At 37.8% G+C, this 24,991-nt stretch overlaps 2 protein-coding genes across 2 annotated transcripts in view; one reads left to right on the top strand and one right to left on the bottom strand.

Annotated features, from left to right (window-relative positions):
* The window catches only part of LOC121737580 (huntingtin-like), a 52,220-nt gene extending 30,150 nt beyond the window's left edge, over positions 1–22,070 (bottom strand). The window contains exons 1-23 of the mRNA XM_042129237.1: positions 21,903–22,070; positions 21,688–21,829; positions 21,097–21,218; positions 20,613–20,830; positions 20,224–20,355; positions 19,295–19,452; positions 18,198–18,387; positions 17,516–17,664; positions 17,131–17,268; positions 14,233–14,342; positions 13,017–13,141; positions 12,061–12,782; positions 11,652–11,848; positions 11,257–11,376; positions 10,743–10,998; positions 10,338–10,512; positions 9,703–9,948; positions 9,162–9,328; positions 7,252–7,707; positions 5,992–6,152; positions 5,233–5,326; positions 4,816–4,915; positions 4,188–4,282 (exon numbers count right to left, since the gene is read on the bottom strand). Of these exons, the coding sequence (XP_041985171.1) occupies positions 4,188–4,282; positions 4,816–4,915; positions 5,233–5,326; positions 5,992–6,152; positions 7,252–7,707; positions 9,162–9,328; positions 9,703–9,948; positions 10,338–10,512; positions 10,743–10,998; positions 11,257–11,376; positions 11,652–11,848; positions 12,061–12,782; positions 13,017–13,141; positions 14,233–14,342; positions 17,131–17,268; positions 17,516–17,664; positions 18,198–18,387; positions 19,295–19,452; positions 20,224–20,355; positions 20,613–20,830; positions 21,097–21,218; positions 21,688–21,829; positions 21,903–21,970 (4,341 nt within the window). The 5' untranslated portion in view covers positions 21,971–22,070. The remainder of the gene's footprint in view (positions 1–4,187; positions 4,283–4,815; positions 4,916–5,232; positions 5,327–5,991; positions 6,153–7,251; positions 7,708–9,161; positions 9,329–9,702; positions 9,949–10,337; positions 10,513–10,742; positions 10,999–11,256; positions 11,377–11,651; positions 11,849–12,060; positions 12,783–13,016; positions 13,142–14,232; positions 14,343–17,130; positions 17,269–17,515; positions 17,665–18,197; positions 18,388–19,294; positions 19,453–20,223; positions 20,356–20,612; positions 20,831–21,096; positions 21,219–21,687; positions 21,830–21,902) is intronic.
* A 542-nt stretch (positions 22,071–22,612) lies between these two features.
* Positions 22,613–24,770, top strand: LOC121737596 (pyridoxal phosphate homeostasis protein). Its single transcript, XM_042129254.1, has 4 exons — positions 22,613–22,853; positions 22,984–23,341; positions 23,837–24,078; positions 24,697–24,770. The coding sequence occupies exons 1-4, from the start codon at positions 22,761–22,763 to the stop codon at positions 24,766–24,768; spliced, it is 765 nt and encodes a 254-aa protein (XP_041985188.1). The 5' UTR covers positions 22,613–22,760; the 3' UTR covers positions 24,769–24,770.
* Positions 24,771–24,991: the final 221 nt, after the last annotated feature.

The following is a 24,991-nucleotide window of genomic DNA, read 5'->3' as shown; positions in this document are numbered from 1 at the left end:
CAAAACCGGTACAGCTGTTTGGGCATGAAGATGCAACAGACAGACAGACGGACACATTTTCGATTTTTTTAATTTTAGTATGTATGTCAGACCAACGTTATACGAGTTTTGATTGCTCAACGAAACTCTTAAATCAAGAATTTGAGTTTAGAATACATTTTTTTTATTTCATAGGATATCCCCTCGTCTGTCACGCATACCGGGTAGCAGGGAGTAGCTAAGTATAAAATATTACATATAACGTATATTTACGAAAAATATCTTCACAAAACACCGGTCGGTTGACGCCATATTGTAAACAAAATGCACCTAGCGCCGCGGTGGTGAGCGCTGAACTAATTCAATAAAACGGCGGCTTTTGAATCAGCTGTAGTGTTGAACGTTTTGAGCAACTCAAATATTCAATTAAAAACCTAGACGTGTGATTGAATGACGTTATTCAGTCAAAGGGCTAGCTGTTTGATTGAACGTCTATTTAAACCAGTTGGCTGCGACATATACATTAGCTTCAGACACATTAATCTATCTTAACACAAAATTAACAGTCGTTATCTGTGTGCCGTAAGGTGTGCACGTACGCGCATTATATCGACTACGTGTAATTAGCGAGTACCTATCCGAGTGAAAGGCGCCCGCGCTTGCGCGAGGCATCGGGTTGTCTATAATCTTTAATACCTCCGTCGTTTCTGACTACGGGAACGATGGAACCTCAACTAAGTTACTCCTCCGTTACCCAAGCCATTGTTTTTCCCACTAAGGAGCAAGCTGTTGTTATCGATGCTATTGATGACACCCCACTTAAGGACGGCCTACGCCTACGCCCTTAGTAAAGTAATCGAGTCCACACAGATAAGATTTTTAAGCAGAATGTCTAACAACAGAATTTGTGTTTTCGTATCAACAAAAGCTCTTGCCGACGAACTGGTCGATAAATACCAGTGTATAGTTATTAACAACAAAATACCCATTCGGCCGCTTATAACAAGAAACAAACGAATCATTTTTTCCAACGTTTGCCCGATCATCCCGCATATAGTACTAGAGAATAAGCTATCGGAATTAGGAATAAATCTGGCCACTCCTGTCAGTTTTGTTAAGGCTGGTATTAATGATCCCGGTTTTAACCACATTTTAAGCTTTCGGCGTCAAGCCTACATATCGCCGGAAGATTTGAAAAAGGTTCCCGATCGTGTACAAGTGGATTTTGATGGCAGTACGTACTGGGTTTACACCTCCAATGATACTATGACCTGTTTTATCTGCAAAAAGAGGGTCATATTGCAAATAAATGCCCTGAAAACATAACACCAGCGAATATAATAACCGCCAGTCGCGATTCTATTTTAAATACCGTCAATACGGATTTTGTACCCCTCGCCACCTTCAAAAGACCGCATCCTCCTACAACTGAATCATCACAAAGTATTATTTTGCCTGCAGAATCCTCTGATTCAGAAGACAATTCGAAAAGTGATGCGGAATCGAGTGAAGCCTTAACAGATTGCTCTGTAACTACTTTTTCAGCTAAAAAGAATAAAAAAGGCGTCAAAAAACAAAAAAGGACACCTACAACAGATTTACAAGCATCGGAACTGGACGAGATTAAAAATATTATAGAAGAAAGTGATTACCCTATGTCTATTATCGAATTTACCAACTTTTTAGATGAGACTTATGGAAAAGAAAATATTATAGAGATCAGCCAGAGTTACACTGAAGACTTGAATTGACTAAAATGCTTAAAGATATAACACCTATTATTTCATCGCGTAAAGTTAAAAATCGGATATCGAGAATAATTAAAAAACTTAGTATTATTTAATAACTTTTATGTATCTAAAACTCATTCAATGGAACTGTCGAAGTATTATTCCAAAAAGACTTGATTTAGAATCATTTTTGGCAAAAGAAAGTGTACATATTTGTGTTTGTTCTGAAACTTGGCTTTCACAGGAAGAGTCAATAAACATTTCTGGATATTATTGCTTTATAAAGGACCGAGAAGATGGTTTTGGGGGCTTACTCATTCTCGTACATAACTGCTTATCAGCTAGGGCGATCGACTTATCACTGTCAGGTAACAATTTAGATATTCTGTGTATAGAAATTCTTAACCAATCTAAACTTCAATATGTTATCGGCGTTTATTCGGCGAGCAATGTTCCAACAAGGAAACGTGATTATGACGATTTGTTTGCGATGTACTATTCCTAATGTTGAAATTAAATTAAATGATACCTCTTTAGAATTAGTAAAATTTGTTAAATTTTTAGGCGTATGGTTTGATTACAGGTTAAACTGGAACAAACATGTGAACGAAACCTACCAAAAATGTTCAAAATTTATAAATATACTAAGTTGTATCAGCGGTTATAAATGGGGTGTCCATCCCTTACAATTAAGAAGAGTGTATATTAGTTTAATAAGGAGTAGACTGGATTACGGATGTGCTGTTTTTGCTAATGCTAGTCCAAATGTCCTTAAAAAGTTGGATTATATCCAAAATCAATCGCTTAGACTCTGTGGCAGTTTCATTAAAACTACTCCGATTCAAATAATGGAGAGTGAACTTTGCGCCCCCCCCCCCCCTTTAAATATAAGGCGTAAATTTTTATCAGATAAGTTCTTTCTCAAAATTTTCTCTCGTAACAGTGATCGCTTACTTAATAATATTTTAAAATTTTAAAGCATTCTTCAACTAGGTAAACGTTATTGGAATAAGCACGATTATTTTTATATGTTTAACAGCTACAAATACCTTAAAGATATTAATATTTCTCAGTTCAATCTCTGGCCTACATTTATTATACCTTTACATTCATTTGAGAAACCGATTGAAGATATATGTCACACTGCTATACCTGCAACTATGGAACGTCATAATATATGTAAGGAAAGTGCATCCTCTCATGAACTGAAAGTACTTAGTGAAGAATTACTTGCTACTGGTTATTTTGATTATGTCCACATCTACACAGTGGCTCTACCATGAGTTTAAAGCTGTAGTATTTATCGATACTCGATACCGACTACGTAAATATTTAGTATGGCGATTTTAGGCCGCAAGTAACCGCCGGAGGCGCTGTAAAATTTGCCATACTAAAAATTTACGGTAGTCGGTATCGAGTATCGAAAAATACTATAGCTTTAAACTCATGGTAGAGCTACAGATGGATCAAAATCTACAAATTCTGGAGGGTGTGCATTTTATGATTCACGGCGTAAATTTAAATCCCAATTTTTGATTGATAACCCGGATATTCCTATCGTGAGCATTGAGTTAATAGCAATATTAAAAGCACTAACTTATATAGAGGGAACCGACTACCAAAACGTTGTCATCGTAACAGACTCTCAAAGTGGTCTTCACCATCTGATCTCTTGCGGTAGGGGTAACTTAGCCAGAAGCGAGGCTTTCCTCATTATTGAATGTATTTATCGTTTAATACGTAATGGGGTTAATGTCCAATTACAGTGGGTACCATCCCATGTTGGAATTAGTGGCAATGAGACAGTTGACTCTTTAGCAAATGCAGCACGTACCGAGGGTTCTTTGTGCAATGTGATCTCATATTTCAAGGATTATGTTAAGTCAATTAAGGAGAATTGTTATAATGAATGGAATCAGCACTTTCCACAAAAGTCATTAACTTCTGGCATTTGGTATAGAACCATAGTTAGTAAACCTCCCAAAAAACCCTGGTTTTCTGATGTCAAGCTTAATAAGAGAGATATCTCAGTTTGTTTTAGAATTCGATCCAATCACATTCCTCTTAATAATTTTCTTTTCTTAATTGGCAAAAATTCCAGCCCAAATTGTGTAGTATGTGATCGTTATGAGGATTTATATCATGTTCTTTTGGAGTGTGATAGGAACGAATCCCTCAGAAACGAATTTATTGTGGACTCCAAATGTAGCAAATTAGATTTTTATTTTTTTATACATAATATTGTAAGTTCGGATTTCAAAGCTGAACATAGTGATAGGTTAATAAGTTTTGTTATACATTCCCTATATTTAAGAGAATTAGATAATAATGTTATGTATGTCGCCTAAATTAATTTGTTAAATTTTTGTTAAGGCCGGCTTAATCTTAATGATGTATGGCCTTTATAAAATAAAGATTAAAAAAAACACAAAATTAAATTAGCAGCATTTTGGAATCAGAATGAGGTTGTAATTTTACCTTAGGTTGGTGCATAGTCTTCTGCAGCATATAGAATAGGACTTCTCGTGTCGCCTGCGCCTCGGTCTGTTGTGCTTTGCCGAGGACACTGGTACCTGTGTGAAAACAAACACAATTCATGCTCAGCCTTCAGGTAGCTACTAAAATTTCAACATTTTTTGCCGTGTCTTTTTACAGCATATTTAACAAAAAAACAACCAAGCCCATAAAATCCTATGGGCTTGGTTGTTTTATAAGATTGTCCCAGCTTTGGAGTCCAAAATTACTAATGCTACCAATTTAAAAGGAGACTTATTCACGGTAAAATAAAAGTTAAATTTATAACTTCGTAATGTCTATTTCTGTATTCCATTATTTGTAACTTTTTATGTGTGCACGATAAAGAATAATATTTCATTCATTCATTACTCTGAGTGTAGACGGACCATAAACAAACACTCACCACCCTTTTTTTTTTTTTTTTTTGAAAGGGTCTAAGCTACTGGTCTGGTTAAGACCATGGTAGTTTAATCGTGGCTATAACTAGTCTGTTGCTAGTTGGTTTGGAAATAAACAATGAGGGGGGCCTGGCCCCCTCCCCTAAAGTCACACGTGTGACATTCTAGTCGGGCAATATTGGGGAACTCACCACCCATATTACTGAATACTTTGACAGCGACCGGTTGCAACCCCGCTATGCACTCATCTAACGCGCCGGCCGCTAGCAAGCCGTCGCAAAGTTGTAGCAACTGTAAAAGACAGACAAATTGTCATCGTAAAACAGATAGACAAACTTTAGCAATCATATTCGTACACTTATGTGCAGGCTGCAACAGATTTGTTTATTGATAATAATAATAATTAATACTTTAGGCCAGTTTAGGGTGTGTATGTAACACTTTTTATACTTTCAAATTCTATATTTCCATAAGAAATATTGCATTACACTGAACTCTGAGTAAAGTAAATAGCGTCAAACTTTTCTAAAAAGTATTCCTTAAGTCAAGATTCAATCTTTTTTATTTAAGACCTATCTTACAACATCTAAGGTCAACTTTTTACTTACTTTAGGCAACTCAATAATTTGTTTCGTGTGATGTTTGGAGGAAGACAACTGGACAAGAAATAGCAGAATTCCGTTCACTAGATCACAGCAGTTACTGAAACAACAAACATCGTATTTTTTTTACGAGCCTATACTATCCCACTGCTGGGCAAAGGCCTCCCCCAAGGTCTTCCACCTGTCTCGTTCTAACGTCACCGCAGGCCAGCCTGGTTTGTAGGCATCCAGTTTATCTCGCCATCTTTTTCGAGGCCGTCCACGGTTGCGTCGTCCGTCCTCTGGTAGTTCTGGTGCCCACTCTATGGTGACCTTTGCCCAACGGTCAGCATGTAATATGATAATGTAACGTAATATGAGTTGACTAAAAATATTACATGACTTAATGACTGCCATGGACACGACCAACACAAAATTGTTTGTTGATTAGACTTTGCTAGCCAACTTTATTGTGCCAAAATTCCTTTATGGCGTAGGAAACGTACATCTTTCCGGGACAAAATGTATCCTACGTCCATCAAAATCGGTTCTGTGGTTTAGGCATGAAGAGGTAACAGACAGACAGAACCAATTTCGCATTTATGATATTATAAGCTTAGCTCCACATTCTAACTCGGTCATCAACCGATTAACTCATGGTCGCTGTCCAGCATACAGTAGTTCACTCTCAGTGACAGACACAGCAGACGTAGGACGCTCACTTGGAGTGGTCTACTAGTCTACTCACTGTCTATCGGTCTACTCAGGGTCTACCAGTCCACTCACGGTATCTCATGCTGCTCCACCAGCTCCAGCTGCCGCAGCAGGTACCCTATGAACACCTGGTCGCTGTCCAGCATACAGTAGTTCACTCTCAGCGACAGTAGCTGACACAGCAGACGTAGGACGCTCACTTGGAGTGGTATGTCGTTTTGGAATGTATAGCTCTGAAAGAAACAGAAGGGACAATGATAAAGAAAATTTAATGTAATTACTTATGAAGTCCAGTAACGGGATAGATAGAAATATTTTGAACAATCTAAGTATAATTTTCTCGTCTGCGAGTAAATAGGACAAAGAGCTAGCACAGACAATAAACAAAAAGTTTTATTTGACGTTTGACAACATTTTTGTCAATACAGGGTGCAATTAAACCTTCCTGCCAATTTTTTTCCAGGGATTAAGTATCATTAAGAGCCCATTCAACAAAAAAATGGATGTTATTATTTTTTAAATAATATATTTTATCCCATTTAAAATTGTTGCAGAACGGTCACTCTCGGCGCTGGTTATGAGCAGGGGTGACGCGAGGTTAGGCGCGCGCGGACGACGCGTAGTGTCCATTAATTGTAGTGTTTTTTAGGATAACTTTTGGAAGCTATTTCTCAACATTTTAGTACTGAGTGATTATAAAAGAAAAAATACGTGTATTTTTATTTTTAACAAGGATTAATATATCAAAATTTGGCAGGAAGGTTTAATTGCACCCTGTATACTGATATGACGCGTGTAATATGTCGTATTTTGGTCGGACTTTTTACTGTATGCGCTAGTAGCGCCCTCTGCGCCGATCTTTGCGTAATATTCAGTTTTTTTTTTATGAAATAAGGGGGCAAACGAGCAAACGGGTCACCTGATGGAAAGCAACTTCCGTCGCCCATGGACACTCGCAGCATCAGAAGAGATGCAAGTGCGTTGCTGGCCTTTTAAGAGGGAATAGGGTAACAGGGAAGGAAATGGGGTAGGGGATTGGGCCTCCGGTAAACTCACTCACTCGGCGAAACACAGCGCAAGCGCTGTTTCACGCCGGTTTTCTGTGAGAACGTGGTATTTCTCCGGTCGAGCCGGCCCATTCGTGCCGAAGCATGGCTCTCCCACGTATGAGTATGTCCAACTTTTAATAAGTGGAAGTTCTGTTTTATTACTGTAATTTTCAGATCTGGTGTCATTTTTTTTAAAGGAATGGAACAAACCATGACACAACACATTTGCTTATAGTCAAGAGACTGATTGCAAATTAAAATAGAAAGAAAAGGAATGACTTACCTTCAAAGACTGTATAACTACAGGCTCAAACAATCTTATATACCGTCCCAACTCCTCTTTGTTCGTACCCCACTTTCTATCTGTTCTGTTTCTTGCAAAATTCTCCATCATCATGAGTAAATTCTTATCATCATCATCATCACTCTTAAACTGGTTTATCAGCATCACATCTTCAAATAAGTTAGATTTGGATTTCTTCGGGGTAGGGTCCGCTATGCTCATATAGTCTGAATATTGGTTTATCATGCTCGTTCCGAATAGACATTTCAGCAGTTGGGTAATGCAATTTACTGTTAACTCTGGACAGAATGACATTATGGCTTTTAGATAATACAGTATTTCTTCAGTGACATGGCCATATTCTTCGACTGTGGCCATTTCGAGTTGGATAGCCAAACAGTTGAGTGTAGTTGACAGAAACTTGTAGAATATACTGCTTTTTGGATCTAAATTAATCTGTAAAATAAATGCAGCGAATAAAACATAAAAAAATATCGTCAACTATACAATTTGTTACACACAAATCTAAGCGATAATACTGTGTATGGATCTCCTATATAGTAGGCCGACTACGAAACCGTTTTGAGACTCTAATGAGTAATGCCTGTTTTCACCAACGGTCTCCTAACGCTAAGTGTTCCCTAGCGATCTTTGCGGGTCAAATATCTCTTAAAACAAACACATTTAAAAAAAAAGTAATGTTTTGCAAAAGTTCTTACGAGCTAAGGACGAACGTGACACACAAAAATTCGTGAAATCTTGAAAGATATGTACTTTTAATGGCCGCTAGGGGACCACTTAGCGTTAGGAGGCGGTTGGTGAAAACAGGCGTAACAATCGAATGAGAATGCCGCGTCCTATTCTAACAACGTCATTTTACGTTTGTTAAAGTAGGGCGCGGCATTCTCGTACGATTGTTTGAGTCTCAAAACGGTTTCGTGGTACGACCCCTGAGTTCGCTGTGAAATAGCAGCGCTGAAAGAGTAACTTTTTTTCCTTTTGTATGGAAAAATTCATTACGCTTACCCATACAAATCACCAATAAAATCGCTTGTTCAGCGCTGCTACTTTCACAGTGAACTCAATACAGGAGACTTAGGGTCACATCATCACCGTATCGCCTTTCGCCTAGTCGTCAACCAGGCGTCAACCTAACGTATGCACGTAACCAAAGCGTATCAGTAGCGCCTGCACGTCAACTCGGCTGCGGCCAGGCGACGCCTCGCTTACGGCTCGGGGAAGGGGGCAAGGGTGGACGAAGAAACGTAAGCTGGAGTACGGAGAGACGTAAACACGGGGACGACGAGCCGTAAGCGCGGGGACGACGAGCCGTAAGCTAGTTGACCACGCTTCGCATCCCGGTTCGGAGCCTGTTCCGAGGCGAGGCGATTACGTTACGGTTCCGCTTAGTGTGCGTTGCAGTAGGGAGTTTCATACAAACAATATTGAACGGCTCGAGGCGATACGGTGCCGATCCCTTTCCGAGTTGATATGTGTGCTGTGACCATTATACACACCCTAAACTTTAGGGTGTGTATAATAATAATAATATAATAATATAATATCTATCGACGCTTCACACCACGTCAGTCTGGCCCCGTGGTAAGTACCTGAAGGACTTGTGTTACAGGTACCAGACAACGGATATATATTTAATACTTTTTATACTATACATATATTTAAGATTTTTATTATATGATACACATATTTAATACACATCCATGACCCAGGAACTATGAAAAACTTTTTGTTCCGTCGGCGGGATTCGAACCGGCGACCCCCGGCTTGAGCTACCAACGCGCTCACCACTGAGCCACAGAGGTCGTCTAAAGGGCGTCTCGTATAAAGGGCCTAAAGTATTATTACTTTGTTTTCTTACACCCTATAATGTAGTCTCAAGTCCAAATTACCTTATGATTAGAATAAGTAGCTCTCAAGCTGTCATACAGCTTCATATAGAAGGGTTCCCGGTAGAAATGTCCAGCAAAGTTAGCTCGTAACGTATTAGCGGGGGCTGAGGCGCGTTTCTTTAGAGTTTTCTCATCTTCGGTTGTGTTACTCTTCCTTTGTGATGTATCTGTTGGTGAAAATCATAACATCGAATAAAAAATACGTGTGGACTGCCGCGGCAAAGCTATTGCATAGCATTTTTCTATCAACTTATGAGGGAATAGGGTAATAGGGGAGGGTAGGGATGGGAAGGGTAGGGAATAGGCGAGGATAGGGAAGGGAATAGGGTAGGGGATTGGGCCTCCGGTAAACTCACTCGGCAAAACACAGCGCAAGCGCTGTTTCACGCCGGTTTTCTGTGAGAACGTGGTATTTCTCCGGTCGAGCCGGCCCATTCGTGTCGAAGCATGGCTCTCCCACGTCTGATATACATTATACAGTAAACATTCGGACAAAAATTCAACATGTTGCACAAGGCATATTATAAGTTATAACACATACCTTGAGTCTTTTTCCTGACTGGACTACCAGGCAACGCAATACTGCTCTTATTTATATGGACATTAGGATTGATTTCCTCTATCAAATGCACAAGCAAGTTCATCATCTTCAGGGTAACTTGAAAGAACTTCTCAGACAGGGCTGCCACCTCGGCGTTATCTAGATAATGCCATTTCTCACTTTCAGGGTTGTCACGTTCGAAGATATCACGATTTGTCTTGTTATGCATTATATTGTGTATTGATACTGAAATAGTAAAACAATAAATATCGTAAGAGGCAAACGCTTGCTAGAATTACCAACACATTAAAACGCAAAGTTCATAAAATTGGTGTAAGGTATGAATAGCTATTTTATTTGCTTTATGAATATTATTATCACAATGACCATAACCGTTATCCTGTTAGGTCTTGTCCACATTCAATTTGTTAAAACATTGGTAAGAACGCGCCATTGCGTCGGCAAATTTTCACAGTATGAATAGACTATAAGAATCTTTAAACTCAAAAAGCTTCATCCTTATAAAGCTTTTTGAGCTTAAAGATTCTTTTATCCCCAAATACCCTTTACCTTCAAATAAGGCATTCCGTGCAGCTTCAGCCGCGTAAATAAGGAAGTATATATTATTATATTACCTGGATAAACGAGCCGCGCGATATCCAATAACATAGTCCGTGCCATCACATTTCCGTTGCAATTCTCCAAATGATGTAAGCAATAGTTCAGTATACCGTGGCCAGAATACGCCTCTATGTGTTTCCATGGCGACCATCGCCGACATATAGCTTGCAGAGTCTCGAGTAGACCTTGCTAAAAGAATTTTCATTAAAAAATACAATACATTCATTATTAATGTTTAACATAAAAGAAAATGGTCTTAAAACATACATTAATGTTTAACATAAAAGAAAATGGTCTTAAAACGGTACCCTGTGGTACTTCCTATTTTGAATGCTCGTATAAGCTCAAAATTTACTTAACATGAAATTAAAATCAATTTAGAAGTCAAATAACATGTGAATAATGCTAAAGGCACTCACCAAATAATTTTTGCTATTAGAAGCCATGAGTCTTGTCATCAAATCTCCAATGACCACACTAAGGCTTTCGACATCATTAGCCATGTCCCCAACTTTGAGTTGTTCGGGTAGATCGTTGTAGAAGTATATCTCTCGGACTAGATTTAGTGCTGTTTTGTTCGTGTTGAACTGGAATAGCTTGCTGTGTGCTGCAGCAAGCTGAGCCATCATAGTTGTAGCTGTTGCTCTTGGTGAAGGGTAGATTTTGGGTACTATACTAGAATAACGATAAGAGTTCTACATCACCAAATGATATACCTATAGGCTTTAGTATAAAATATAAATGTATGCTGTTGTGTGTTGCGCAGACATATAGGCAATAAGATATTTTATAGCTTTCTTGTTATCTTCTGCAATATGCGGTACCGCATGTTTTGGAGCATTTTACGTTTTAGCCGTCGCGCTTACTGTGCATTTAGATTAATATTAGAGTGTTTGGATGGTGTTGTGTAAAACTGAGTATACAAAATCTTACCTAGCAATAGCCTGAGCTGCGGCAGTCCTCACTCTCTGGTCTTTATCTTTCAAAAGGCCATACAGCGTGTCCATGATGAGCTTACTCCGAGCCTTATAGCCGGGATGTAGCATGAACAACCTAAAAATATTATGTATAACGAATTAATATTTAAAAGAATAACCAAACATATGAATACAGATCTGAAAGCTGATGCATGACACGGTTATGGATACGGATGTAGATGCAGAAACGTTACGGACACAGATGCGGATGCGGATGCAGTTGCAAATACGGTTGAGTACGGACGCAGATGCAGACAGGGTTACGGATACCGATGCAAATACGGTCATGGAGATGGTTACGAACGTAGTTACGAATGCGGATGCAAAGGTTTAACATCATAATCAACTTACCTCTGATACGGCAGTTTCTCATACAACTTAGCTAGGTTCACCCTGCACAACCAATATGTGTTGTTCTGTACCGCTACTAGTGCGTTCAGTATATTGGCTAACAGTGGGCAATGTACGCTGTTACATAACGATACGGCCACTTGTGTGAGCGATGACAGTGTGTGGTTCACAGTCGAATGGATTTCGTCGGTTAGACCCTAAAAAAATAATCAAGACAATAATTTAGAAAGATATTAGCGAGCGGCTAAAATTGGAACTAACGCCGCCATATTGTTAAATATAACTTGATAGATAACTGTTCCTCATAACACATTCAGTCGCTCCTGCCATTGTCATACAGATTATGTGGCTGAAAGCAACAGTTGCTGTCGTCATTTAATCGCTCTTAACGGAACAAAATAAATCTTACCTTCAAAAGTATCTCCAATAACCTCTCCGTACTGATATTGTCACTCACGTCTTTGGGCAACGCACTATAATTCCTCCATCTATGATAATCACCATGAGAGAGATCCAACGCTGACACTAAATAGTTACCAATACATACACGCACCAAACCCCTTACTTGGGGATCACTGTAACACTCTAGCAACACAAATATATCCGAGATGTGCTGAAACTCAAACTCTCTGTCATCAACTTCCATTTTCTCTTGTTCGACTTGAGTCACCTCTTTCTGCGTCTCATACTTCACTGACTCTAAATTTGTTGTTGAATCTCCAAAATGATCGAACTTCATGTCCAAATCTATGCTCGATGATAGGACATCTCCGCTACTTGACATGGGATAACCGGTTGACATATGATCATTGCTAGCTGTCATGTTAGAGTTGGTAGTGAAATTGCTATTACTCATATTGACATTTGTTCCATCTGTGAAACCACTGGCTACTAAATTCGCTTTACTGTCTAATATGTTACTTGGTACATCTTTGGAACTTTTGAGCTCGCTGTCCGTAGATTTTTCTAGTGACTTGCTGTCTTTTTTAGATATTTGCGCTTGGCTGTCTGAACTTCGGATAAGAAGGTCCTGACTGAGGGATTCCGTTATGGAGTCTTGGTAGCAAATGTTCCTTTCCAGGATGAACTCGTTTATGTGGTCTTGATTTGAATCTGTGCCTTCTGATGACCCTGAGTATAAAACAAATAATCGTAATTTGTTCAGTTACTCTTAGGCAATATGAAATGTTGTCTTTTATTTAATTATTTGTTCAATACAATATTTTTTCTTGGTGTCTAGCGCACGCACACGTTGACTTGCGTACGTATACGCAACTGTGCGAACATATACGCAAAAATGCGTGCGTGAACGCAAAAATGCGTGCGTGAACGCAAACGCGCGTGTGTATACGTTAAAAGACTTACCAGAATAGTTCTGGAACTTCATATCTGCGTCCTTGTCTAAATACAATGTCGCAGCTTGCGGGTAAAGCTGCATTATAGCGGCTATGCAAGTTAAGGCTGAAGATTTCACTGACACCTTTACACATCTGAAATACAATAACAAACGTAAAGCGAAAATCTTTACATTACACACTACACAGATTGTTTAAGGATCAACATGATATTATTTTGTTTTATTTAGATAGATGCTGTTTATTTGAACAGATTTCTTTATTTGAGTGTCTCTCAAATAACCAAAGATTGTCAGTAAAATTATGAAGCTTTTCGCTACTTAGACGAGTTTCAATACCCAATTTGTTCTCTTTGCACTACAACTACTTAACATTGTTATGGCGTATTTAGAGTCTGGCTAACGAAAGCGTGACCTGAGAAAAAGCGGGAAATTCAAAAAATCTTTATATGGTATCACTATAGTAGGAGAAAAATGTTTTGATACTTATGTATTTTTGTGTTTACAATTAATTTGTAGAGTCTGTTCCAAAAGAAAACCGTTTTGAAGTTTCGAATGAGCTAACGTTATAAGCTATATAAAAATAACGTTAGTTCACTCGAAACTTCGAAACGGTTTACTTTCGGAATAAATGTTATATAATTGAATATTAAATTAAACCCAATGTTAAAAGTATGCAGATTTATTAATTTGTGTACATAAATTAAGTATTTATACTGATATTTAATTATGTTTAATTTGAATCATATTCAAAATCAGAGTCCAAAAATTCCATATTATCGTAAATATTTTTAAAAATCAGCTCGAGGATCAAAATTATAAAGTCAAACCTAAAAAAACCCGATATCGTATCTAAACATTGTTGTTTTTCTTGGAAAACAATTTCTTTCTCCTTTTGTTTTTCTTTGAACTTACTAATCATAGTATGTAGCAGCTTTCACGCGTTACTTCTTATTGTTTTACCCTTATTAGAGAAATTATTTTAGAAAATCAATTAGCAGTACAAAATAAAGACAACAACAAACATAGACTTTGACGTGTGTTTGACAAAAGAATAATATTGCCATATTAAAACTTATAAGGAAACTCCAGGACACGCTTTCGTTAGCCAGACTCTAGATATGCTGACACTTTGAAAAATCATTTAACAAAAAACAACAGAAACTTTGTGTGAGTTATTCACTGATTATATTTTATTAGTATGGAGGTAGAAATAAATTAACTTACCTATTTGATATAACACCGCCTTTATTACCAGTGAGAAGAAACTTTGACGCGAGCAATCGTATGCAGTACTTTAATCGTACGTCTTCGTCGGCTGATGAGCCTATGTTTATCTGAAAAAAAACGCAGCAATAGTAAAAGATCCAAACTTAGGACGTCCTTCACGGAGCTAATAAATATTGAAACATAATATTCTTTAACAAACCATTTGTTGCCCGCGACTTCATCCGCGTGGACTTCAGTTTATAGCGCGCGATGTCAACATAATTGATGTCAAAAGCTTTTATAAAAAAAACCTGGTATCCCTTAAATCAAAACAGCTGTGCAGTGTGCACACAATATTTTTTTTTTTTAATTAAGTAAACTTTATATTTTATGCCAAATTTTAAAGCTTATTTAGCCCCCCAATTACACAACTTTACCCATAAACTATTTATCATTGATAGGTTTAAGGTTACGTCACTGAATAGATAAAGTACTGAGTTATTTAAAAACGCAAAAGAAATAGCGATAGAAAAACGAAACTCGAATGTAAGATGATACCACCTCTTATTTTTATTTTTATTTTATTTTATTTGTACAGAAAAACTTACAGCTAAACAAATCTCAATAACGACTAAGTTTGAAACAAATAGCCATTTACAAGTTTTTACATTTAATGACAGTAGTGAGTAAGTATGTTAAAAATAAAAGTTAATAATTGCTAGGAAAAATTAATTAATATACTTAATATTAATAACCTATGAGTCACTGAACTGGTTTCATACCAAATGCATACGCCATCAATCGGTTATTCAGGAGAAAAGAAATCCTTATTTGCCAGTAATTTAATGTGTGATGGTTTGAACGTAAAGGCATCTATATTTGGGTGAGCACGAATGAGATCATTAAACTGGGCAGAAGACCTACAAATAAACGAATTGCGACGATAATTAGTGTTAAAGGGTGGAATGTGGAAAGGAAGAAAATTGCGGAAATATCTGGTGGGTACATTGTAGGTTATTTTGTTGTGTAGTTCTGAGGAGTCAACGTGATTATTAATAATTTTGCTAAGGTATACAAGATCCGAGACTTTGCGACGGTACTGCAAGGGAAGGAAATGATATTTAATACATCTAACTTCATAGTCGAGAAGGGTATCACCACATTTATACTGTAAGTATCTTAAGAACTTTTTTTGAATAGATTCGATTCTGTAAATGTAAGTGAGATAGCTAGGGTTCCATACTTCAGAACAGTATTCAAGTATACTGCGTACGTAGGAGCAGTAAAGAACTTTGATCGGCTTGAGTGCTCTAAAGTCTTTGCAGGATCTAATAATAAAGCCAAGTGCTTTCGAGGCCTTCTTTACAGCGTAGTCAATGTGCTCGTCGAAAAGCAATTTGGAGTCAACGATTATACCTAAGTCCTTTATCGAATTCCTATGTGATAGTGCCTGATTGTTTAAAATGTAATTATGCTTAATAATAAGTAGTTTGCGAGTGAAGTTTACAACGAAGCACTTAGAAACGTTGAGGTCAAGTTTGTTAAAAGAGCAATATTCGCAAAATCTATTAAGGTCTTCCTGCAACAATTGAACATCAATACTTGAGGTGATCCGTTTTATTATTTTAGTATCGTCGGCATAAAGATAAAAATGTGAATGGAGAAAGCAGGACGACAAATCATTCAGGAATATCGCAAATAGAAGTGGCCCGAGTAGCGATCCTTGGGGAACACCAGATGGGACGGACATCCAGGATGAGATGAATCCATTCAGTGCCACAGCCTGAGAGCGGTTATTAATATACGAGGAGAACCACCGGAACAGGTTGCCGTGTATACCTGCCTGATGGAGCTTTTCAAGGAGTATGCGATGATCGATTCGGTCGAAGGCCTTACTGAAGTCAGTGTAGATGATATCAACCTGGCAGCCTGAATCCATAGAAGAGCTGACAAAGTCGTACGTAAGAAGGAGATTCGAAGTAGTCGAGCGTCCTCTCAGGAAACCATGCTGCTCAGGGATGAACCAATTGCATAGTGCTGAATAAACCTGGTTATAGACGATGCGTTCAAAAATTTTGGAAAAAATGCATAACTTAGAAATTGGTCTATAATTTTTAATATTAGTTTTATCACCACTTTTATATACTGGGGTAATGAATGCTGATTTCCAGATGTTTGGTAAGTGACCTTCGTTCAATGACCGTTGGAAGAGTATACTCAGAGGTGCGACTAGGCTTTTAGCGCATTTATAGAAAGACGTTTGAGCAAGCGTCAGCACGATGTGGGAGACGCACGGCGCCATCTATTATGAACTTTTGGAACTAACTTAATTTGAACAAATTTACGCATCTTCACCCCCTTACAACCCTTTTTTCCAGTAAAAAAAGTATCCTATATGTCCTTTCTCAGGCTTTAGACTATCTGTATACAAAATTTCATTACAATCGGTTCGGTAGTTTTGGCGTGAAAGCGAGACAGACAGCCAGACAGACTGACAGTCATGTCTCAAGTATCTCTGTCTGTCTGTTGACAGACAGAGATACTTTCGCATTTACAATATTAGTATAGCAGAAAATAAGTTAAGAATGGGTTGGATGAAAGATCCTGAGCAGGTTTTTGTTTTATTTATAAAGTGTGTAACAAGAGTCGAAGCAATAATTCCTTAATTAATTAAGGAATTTTACCGTCCAGCGTTCCGATTTCTTACATTTTGATATGGCAAACGTGAAAGTTATGAACGCCGGACGGTAAAATTCCGTGTAGTGCACAAACGCACTAAAGGTGCAGCGTCCACCGGATCGGAATCGGACCGTACGTAGCGAACAGCGCCAAATATCCCTCATTGACGTAAGTCCGTCAACTGCCTTCAATTTCTTCGATGGTATTTTGTTTTATGTGCAATTTTATTATTATTACCTTAACGCCGCCATCTTTAACGACCACGTCATCGACTACATCACTCTCGTAGCCTTGCAGTTTTTCGGCGACGTCGTGACTCAGCTGCTCGGGGTCTGGCCGGATGTCGGCGTCGCTTTCTGCCGGCGAGCTGGGCGTCTGCAATGATAATGATATACAAAAATTACAATCTATAGAAATAATAATATTAAAAACTTGAGAGGTGTCAAGGGACACCCGGATGGAACGAAGTTATAAAAACAAAAAAGACAGAGAGAGAGAGAGAAACTAAAAGTTGACGTAAACTTTCACGTCACGTCGACGTACCGAGCCACGTTACCGCACCGTTCCACGTTGACGACGTCGTGACGTGGAGATGTGGACAGGCCGTAACAAATAATAATACCTCTATATTAAGATCCTCGACGCTCAAACTGGGCGTGGCGAGCTGCAACAAGCTTCCCAGCTGCAGGGCTCCGCTGAACGTAATCTCGGGCTCCCGCGACTCCAGGGGAGCGCTAGCCACCGTGCGGGACGATATGGCGCTGGAGTAACCTATAAAAATAATAAATATTTTATAGAAAATAAAAAGTTGATTATTTTTAACCGACTTCCAAAAAAGAGGATCGTTTGATACGTTTGACTGTGAACACATTTTTATAAACAATAATATCTAAATACTAAGTCAAAATTGACTGACTGACATAATGATCTATCAATGCACAGCCCAAAACACTGGACGGATGTGGCTGAAATTTGGCATGCAGGTAGATGTCAGAGACTTTGATACCTAATTAATAATTATACTTTTTAACGTGAGCGAAGCCGCGGACAAAAGCTAGTTACTTAATAAAGAGGCAGAGATCGTAATCATAATTTTCTGTAGGAGACGGATGCCTATAGTAGATGTTAGCCTATTTTTGTGTGTGTGTGTGTGTGTGTGTGTGTGTGTGTGTGTGTGTGTGTGTGTGTGTGTGTGTGTGTGTGTGTGTGTGTGTGTGTGTGAGTGCTTGCGTACGTGCGTGCGTGTGTGTGTGTGTAGATTGTGACATACTAGTATTTGAAAGGTTAAAAAGCTAAAGACTTACTCATATTCCTCCTATGTCCCTTATCGCTCCTGTCGTCGAGACTAACAACTCTTGGGTTCTTCTCGAGAAGTGCTCTTCTATATTCGCCCCTTGCCTGACCGAGCAACACAGACAGACATTCCAATATGGTGTTCTGTATGTTATGTTCCGTTGTTGTCACTTCAAGGTGGTCAATGCAGAGTTTGTATAGCTAAAAAGAATAAATTTAAGCGAACATGAAAATCTAAACTTAAAAATTTTTATAGCTACTAAAATACTAAATTTTTCTAAATTTTAACAGATTTCTTCCGCTCTGCAGGTGCATTAAATAAAGGTTCGTTTTGTACGAAACCCTTGACTTCATCAGATTCTGTACCACTTGAACGTTTCGGAAAGGTAGCATGATTCTTTTCGCCACTCCTCACGACGCACGCGAAAGTGTATTTACGCACTGCACTTTCTGACGAACACAACGGAGAAACAACAGCCATTGGCGTTGCCAGAATTTTGCGTTCTATTTCATTGGCACGAAAAAAATTCTAAGTGTAATAAGGTATATTTTACAATTATTATTTTTTTTATGAAATAAGAGGGCAAACGAGCAAACGGGTCACCTGATGGAAAGCAACTTCCGTCGCCCATGGACACTCGCAGTATCAGAAGAGCTGCAAGTGCGTTGCCGGCCTTTTAAGAGGGAATAGGGTAATAGGGGAGGGTAGGGAAAGAAAGGGAAGGGAATAGTTGAGGGTAGGGAAGGGAATAGGGTAGGGGTTAGGGGATTGGGCCTCCGGTAAACTCACTCACTCGGCGAAACACAGCGCAAGCGCTGTTTCACGCCGGTTTTCTGTGAGAACGTGGTATTTATCCGGTCGAGCCGGCCCATTCGTGCCGAAGCATGGCTCTCCCACGTATAAAATCCCATTTGACTTATGTTATAAACCTACCACACTCTTAAATGTTGAGTGTGGCTATATTAGCCGTGCTGTATCTTTACTTGCAAAGCAAATAGTAGTTGCTTAAGGATTCAACGAAAATTTTATTTTAAATGTGGTTAAAATAAAAAATAAAAACATTAATTTCATGTTTTTTTTCATTGTTAAATATTAATTAATCATTACCTTTAAATAATCTTGCACGCTAAATACATCACTCTCTTGGAATTTCTCAATGTCGGTGACTTGGAATATAGCTTTTATAATAGAAAACCATCCCAAAACAACTGCATCTTGTTTTGCACTATCATCTTCAGCTGAGCGAGTCAAGGGCCATAATTTATCTGCAAAAAAAATTGGGTGTTTAAATAATACAGAGTATTTACTACAATTATATTTTACTAGATGACGCCCGCAACCAAGTTGGGCCAAAATTCGTTTTTGGGGAACCATACCTTTTTCCGGGATAAAAAGCATCCTATGTCTTTAACAGGGACTCAAAGTATTTCCATAACTTTCAGAAAACTTTCGTGAAAGGGTAACAGATAGACAGAGGGACACATAATATAGAGGTCGCATAATATATTACTATGGATATAAAATAAATACCATGGCTTGCCAGAAAACATTGTTGAATAGGCTCATTTTTTTTTTAATGAAATAAGGGGGCAAACGAGCAAACGGGTCACCTGATGGAAAGCAACTTCCGTCGCCCATGGACACTCGCAGCATCAGAAGTGCGTTGCCGGCCTTTTAAGAGGGAATAGGGTAATAGGGGAGGGTAGGGAAGGGAAGGGAATAGTTGAGGTTAGGGAAGGGAATAGGATAGGGATTGGGCCTCCGGTAAACTCACTCACTCGGCGAAACACAGCGCAAGCGCTGTTTCACGCCGGTTTTCTGTGAGAACGTGGTATTTATCCGGTCGAGCCGGCCCATTCGTGCCGAAGCATGGCTCTCCCACGTATTTCTTTTCAGACAAGGAAGTTCAAAGTTTTTCTGGTAAAACATTTTCATCTTTTTTTTTGTATTGTCTCTTACAATCAAGCAATTTTTTGTCTAAGGGACAGTAGAAATCTCTAAGAAGTATTCTTTTCTTCATAAAATGAAATACATACCATATACTTTTGCAAGTAAATTCGTCAGCAGTGGCTCTCGGTGTGAACATAAATGAGCAACACAATTTGCTACACCTCTCCTTATCGCTGGCTCGGAAGACTCAACAAAGGGTAGTAGACTTTTTGACAGTTCTGAAAAGAAGATTGTTCTATATATTCTAGCCTTAGAATCCATGACTTAGTACGATTATATCATTTAGATTTTAAAATTACATACTTTTATGTCAATAAAGATTTAAAGTGTGTTACAAAAACTTAGTACCTATGTAGTTTACTTATAGACCCATGACCCATTGCAACTCTTTCACTTGCGCACTAACAATGCGTAAAATAGTGGAAGAGTATGTGGCAATGGATCAACGTTTACATAAAAAAATAAGTAATTTTACCAGATACTTCCTCATCTGTTGTATATTCAGCTAGTGCATTTAATATTCGTGGTAAATTGTTCTCTAATGCCTCTACAATGAGTTGGGTTTCGCTTGTCTGTCGGACTATCTGACTCAGTTTTGGAATCAATGTCTGTGCTTGAGATCGGATCTTTCCAACTCCTGGTCTTAACCAACAGTCGCCAAGACATACTCGTGATAAAGCAGCTCTTATCCATCTAGAAAGAAATGGAACATAAAATAAAAATCAAAGTTTTTATAAGAAGATTTCTTAATGTAATTGTACAAAACAACAAAAACGAGAGGCTAGAATATTGCAATTACACAAAGAAAAATACATTTTAATTCACTTAAACAAAATAAAATATGTGTGATCCATACTGCAAAGGCAGGCACCAAACTTAAAGAAGTGACTGTATTTTTTTTGCATCATTGTCCACAGTACAAAGTTAAATTTCAGTCAGATTAAAAAACAAATATTTACCTTGCATTTTTCGTAGAATCAATTTGGTTCTGTAGTATAATATTTATTTTGTGGGAATGAAATGCCAGACCTCCAGCAACACAGTTGTTCAAAGCTTCATCACCTAGAAGACGTACCTCCGCCTGAAATGACATAGTTAACAATAAGCCAAAGAGCGGCTATAATTAAGAACTCCTATTTTATTTCTCATCACAGCTCCTACAACATATTAGTTAAAAAATTTTTAAAACTCTTTATATGAAATCTTATTCCTACATGAAGAATATTTTATAATTATTAAAAGTATCATAGATCATATGAATCTGATATGATCATCAACAATGAAATGAAAAATATGATCATCAAGTAAATATGAAAACAATAACATATCAGAAGGAAAACCAAGTTTCATAAAAGTCTGGTCTTTTTAACATTTGATGTTCTGGCTTTGACATTGAACTAGTCATTTTGAAATTCGTATTTGAAGGCATGTATGGCACACGCCCATTACATCCATGTATCATCAGTATCTTTGTTTACAGAAGATCTCGTAGGGCTCGTTTTTCAAATTTTTAAAATGTTTGATTTGGTACAGCTTTATGCAGTACTTACGCTGTCATGGCTGGCTAAATTCAGCAATATCGGTATGGAAGAAGGAAGTAAATTCGCATAGTGTCTAGCGTAAGCATGTCGACTGCCTAATATACCAGAACATCGACCCAGCGCACTCGCCGCCGCCTGCAGCTCATGATATCTGCAAAAAATACACAACATTAGCACTAATATCGCAAAAAAAATTAGGTATGCAGAAATAGTAACTTATTTACTTTGAGGTACTATCGACGCTGTTCTTCAAATATTCTAGGGATTTCTCTGCTTTCTCTAACACGTTCATGTTGAACCGCTAAAGGGCTTCACGATTTTTAATTATTTATCATTCTGATTTGGGTAAATCAGGATAAAAACAGAAAGATAAAATTTTCCACAAAACCCAAAACACCACAAACAAAAATCAATCGTAACTGACATTGACAGAGGATGGTTTTTCTTTGACAGTGACATAAAGTTTATTTTATGTTTATGCTGCGGACCCGGCTTTGAAATATAAAGGACAGCTTCATTGATTCATCATTGCACAATATTTTTCTCATCTCATCTTGCTAGTAGCTACCCTCCAGTCCTGCATATTATGTATTAATATGACTATGAGTGTCAGCCACTGACTTCCACTATACAAACTGTACGCGTACCTATCTATCGCTTATCAACCTTTTTTGCTAAGATCAAAATGTGGCATACCTGGCTACTGGCTACTTGAATAATGGTCAATGGAGGTCAGCCGTCAGTGGTGAACTGGTGACTGGTGAGTGGTGATCCGTGGGCCGTGAGGCCGTGACTCTGACTGATGATAGCCTACATCTTTAGTTTTATAAATATCAATATCCTCATTACTGCAATACATGATTGTGGTTATTTTGACAATATCAAAAGAAAAAGATGAATCTGACATAAAACTTTGCGCGACCTTCTGTCAGACGTCAGCTGTTCACAAATTTCGTGTGAAAATTGAAAAACAGAATTATAAACAGCTTTGATAATAAATAGCTGATAGTATTGACCGTGAATCTTGTTATTATCAGTTCCTAACTCCGAACAGTTGTAGATACCGCGAGAGGGCAACTATTATGTCAACGGCCAGCGAACAAGAAATCGATATTATGTATGGGCTAAAAACAGTTTTGACGAATATCGAAAATGCTGTGGCTAGAAGAAGCAAGGTAGGCAATATTTGATACTCTTTTAAGATTACTCATGGATCTTAAACTATTTTACCTTTAATAAAGTTACTATAGTTTAAGTAGATATTTAAATAACACAAGTAGGTAAACTTTTTTATTGTTATTTCAGGAACTGCCACAAATCACACCAAGACTCATAGCAGTATCCAAAATCAAACCACCAAAACTCATCATTGAAGCCTATGAAGCCGGACAAAGAGATTTCGGTGAAAACTATGTTAATGAACTAGCCGAGAAGTCAAATGATCCAGAAATACTAGAGAAATGCAAGGACATTAGATGGCATTTCATAGGCCACGCACAAACAAATAAAGTAAATAAGTTATTAGGAGTTCCTAACCTGTTCATGGTACAAACGATTCATTCTGATAAAATTGCAGACACTTTGAATAAGCAGTGGGTGAAATATAGAAAGGAGAATGAAAAGTTGAAGGTGTTTGTACAAGTTAACACAAGTTTGGAAGAAGGTAAGTTAAATATAAAAGCTATTGTAAGGTTGGGTTGCACCAACTTACTTTAACTATAACTGTAACTACAATGTGAAATGTCAAATCTTTGGTTAAAGTTAAAAATGGACGCCATCAAGATGCCATATTAAACCATAACCATAGAGCTCGACAAGGTTTTAAATGCATGTGGCGAAAAAAGGAACTAACGCTGTCATCATACAAAAACGCCATTTTTGACAGTTCTTTACCAGCAGCGCCCTCGCCCACATTCATTTATAACCTTGTTGGACCAGCTGTCATCTGTCAATTTCTCCGGTCAAAGTTAAGGTTAAAGTTAAAGGACGCCATATTTGACTATAACCATAACTTTAACTTTAACCACGCCTCTGGTGCAACCCAACCTAAGTAAGTTAAATATATATACATATTTGAAAATGCGCAAACTCATATTTTGTACTTACTAAATTTCACTTCAATTAAAAATTAATTAACAAATAACAAATTAACTTTCAGCTAAGAATGGTGTTGAGCCTCCAGAAACAACAAAACTCGTAGAACATGTCCTAAAGAACTGTCCAGAATTGGACTTCAAAGGGTTAATGACGATTGGCCAGTACGACTATGATACCTCCAAGGGCCCTAACCCAGACTTTTTGACCCTGGCCAAATGTAGACAGGAAGTATGTGAGAAGCTAAACTTGGATATAAACAAAGTCGAATTATCTATGGGAATGTCTACTGATTATGAACATGCGGTAAGTATTTGTAATCCAACACAAAATCAATGCAAGCACCTGTGACACCACATATACAGAATCAAATTTTTTTAAGTCTTGTATTTTTATATAAAAAAATGGGTTCCTGAGCTGCAATAGCTGCAAGGTATGATAATACAGTTTAAAATTTTGTATGGTCCCTACATTTCAAGGTTTGGGGATAAATAAACTATCTAGCTAGGTGTTTTAATGCATGCTTGTAATACTATACATTACAAGCACACTTCTTTAGCTATTTCCTACAAAATTTCAATCTTATCAAGCATAAGGCTGCGTTTCCACTGAAGCGGATCGGAGCTTAGCGGTGCCGAATTGACCAATCACCGTGCTCGAAATCTTCGCTGTCATTCCGCTGGAATAGCACGATTGGTCAATTCGGGCGAAAATATATTTAATACTTTTATACATATATTTAAGATTTTTATTATATGATACGCAATATACATATTTAATACACATCCATGACCTAGAAACGTTGAAAAACTTTTGTTCCGTCGGCGGGATTCGAACCCGCGACCCCCGGCTTGAGCTACCAATAGCCCACCAACTGAGCCAGGTCGTCAATTTTGACTTTGAATTTTGATTTTATGATTACAGATTGAACTAGGAGCTACAACAGTGAGAGTGGGATCTGTTATATTTGGAGCAAGACCACCAAAGAAACAGTAATTTTAAATGTTAAAAAAGTAAGATCAAGTCTTCCAATAACTTGTAAGTTGAGTGTTGCTTATTGTTGATATGTGTAGGTATATTATGATAAATACTTAATAAATATTATCTGCTGTTATGTGATTATTACAGTTTTTGTGATGGTACAAAAATAATGATTACTTTTTAAGAATCTATTGTTTTATTTTGTCACTAGTGGAATAATAATGTGAACATAATAATA

The sequence above is a fragment of the Aricia agestis genome, chromosome 21, assembly GCF_905147365.1.
Source record: "Aricia agestis chromosome 21, ilAriAges1.1, whole genome shotgun sequence".
NCBI classification, from domain to species: Eukaryota; Metazoa; Arthropoda; class Insecta; order Lepidoptera; family Lycaenidae; genus Aricia; species Aricia agestis.
This window is presented reverse-complemented; position numbering and strand designations above follow the sequence as displayed.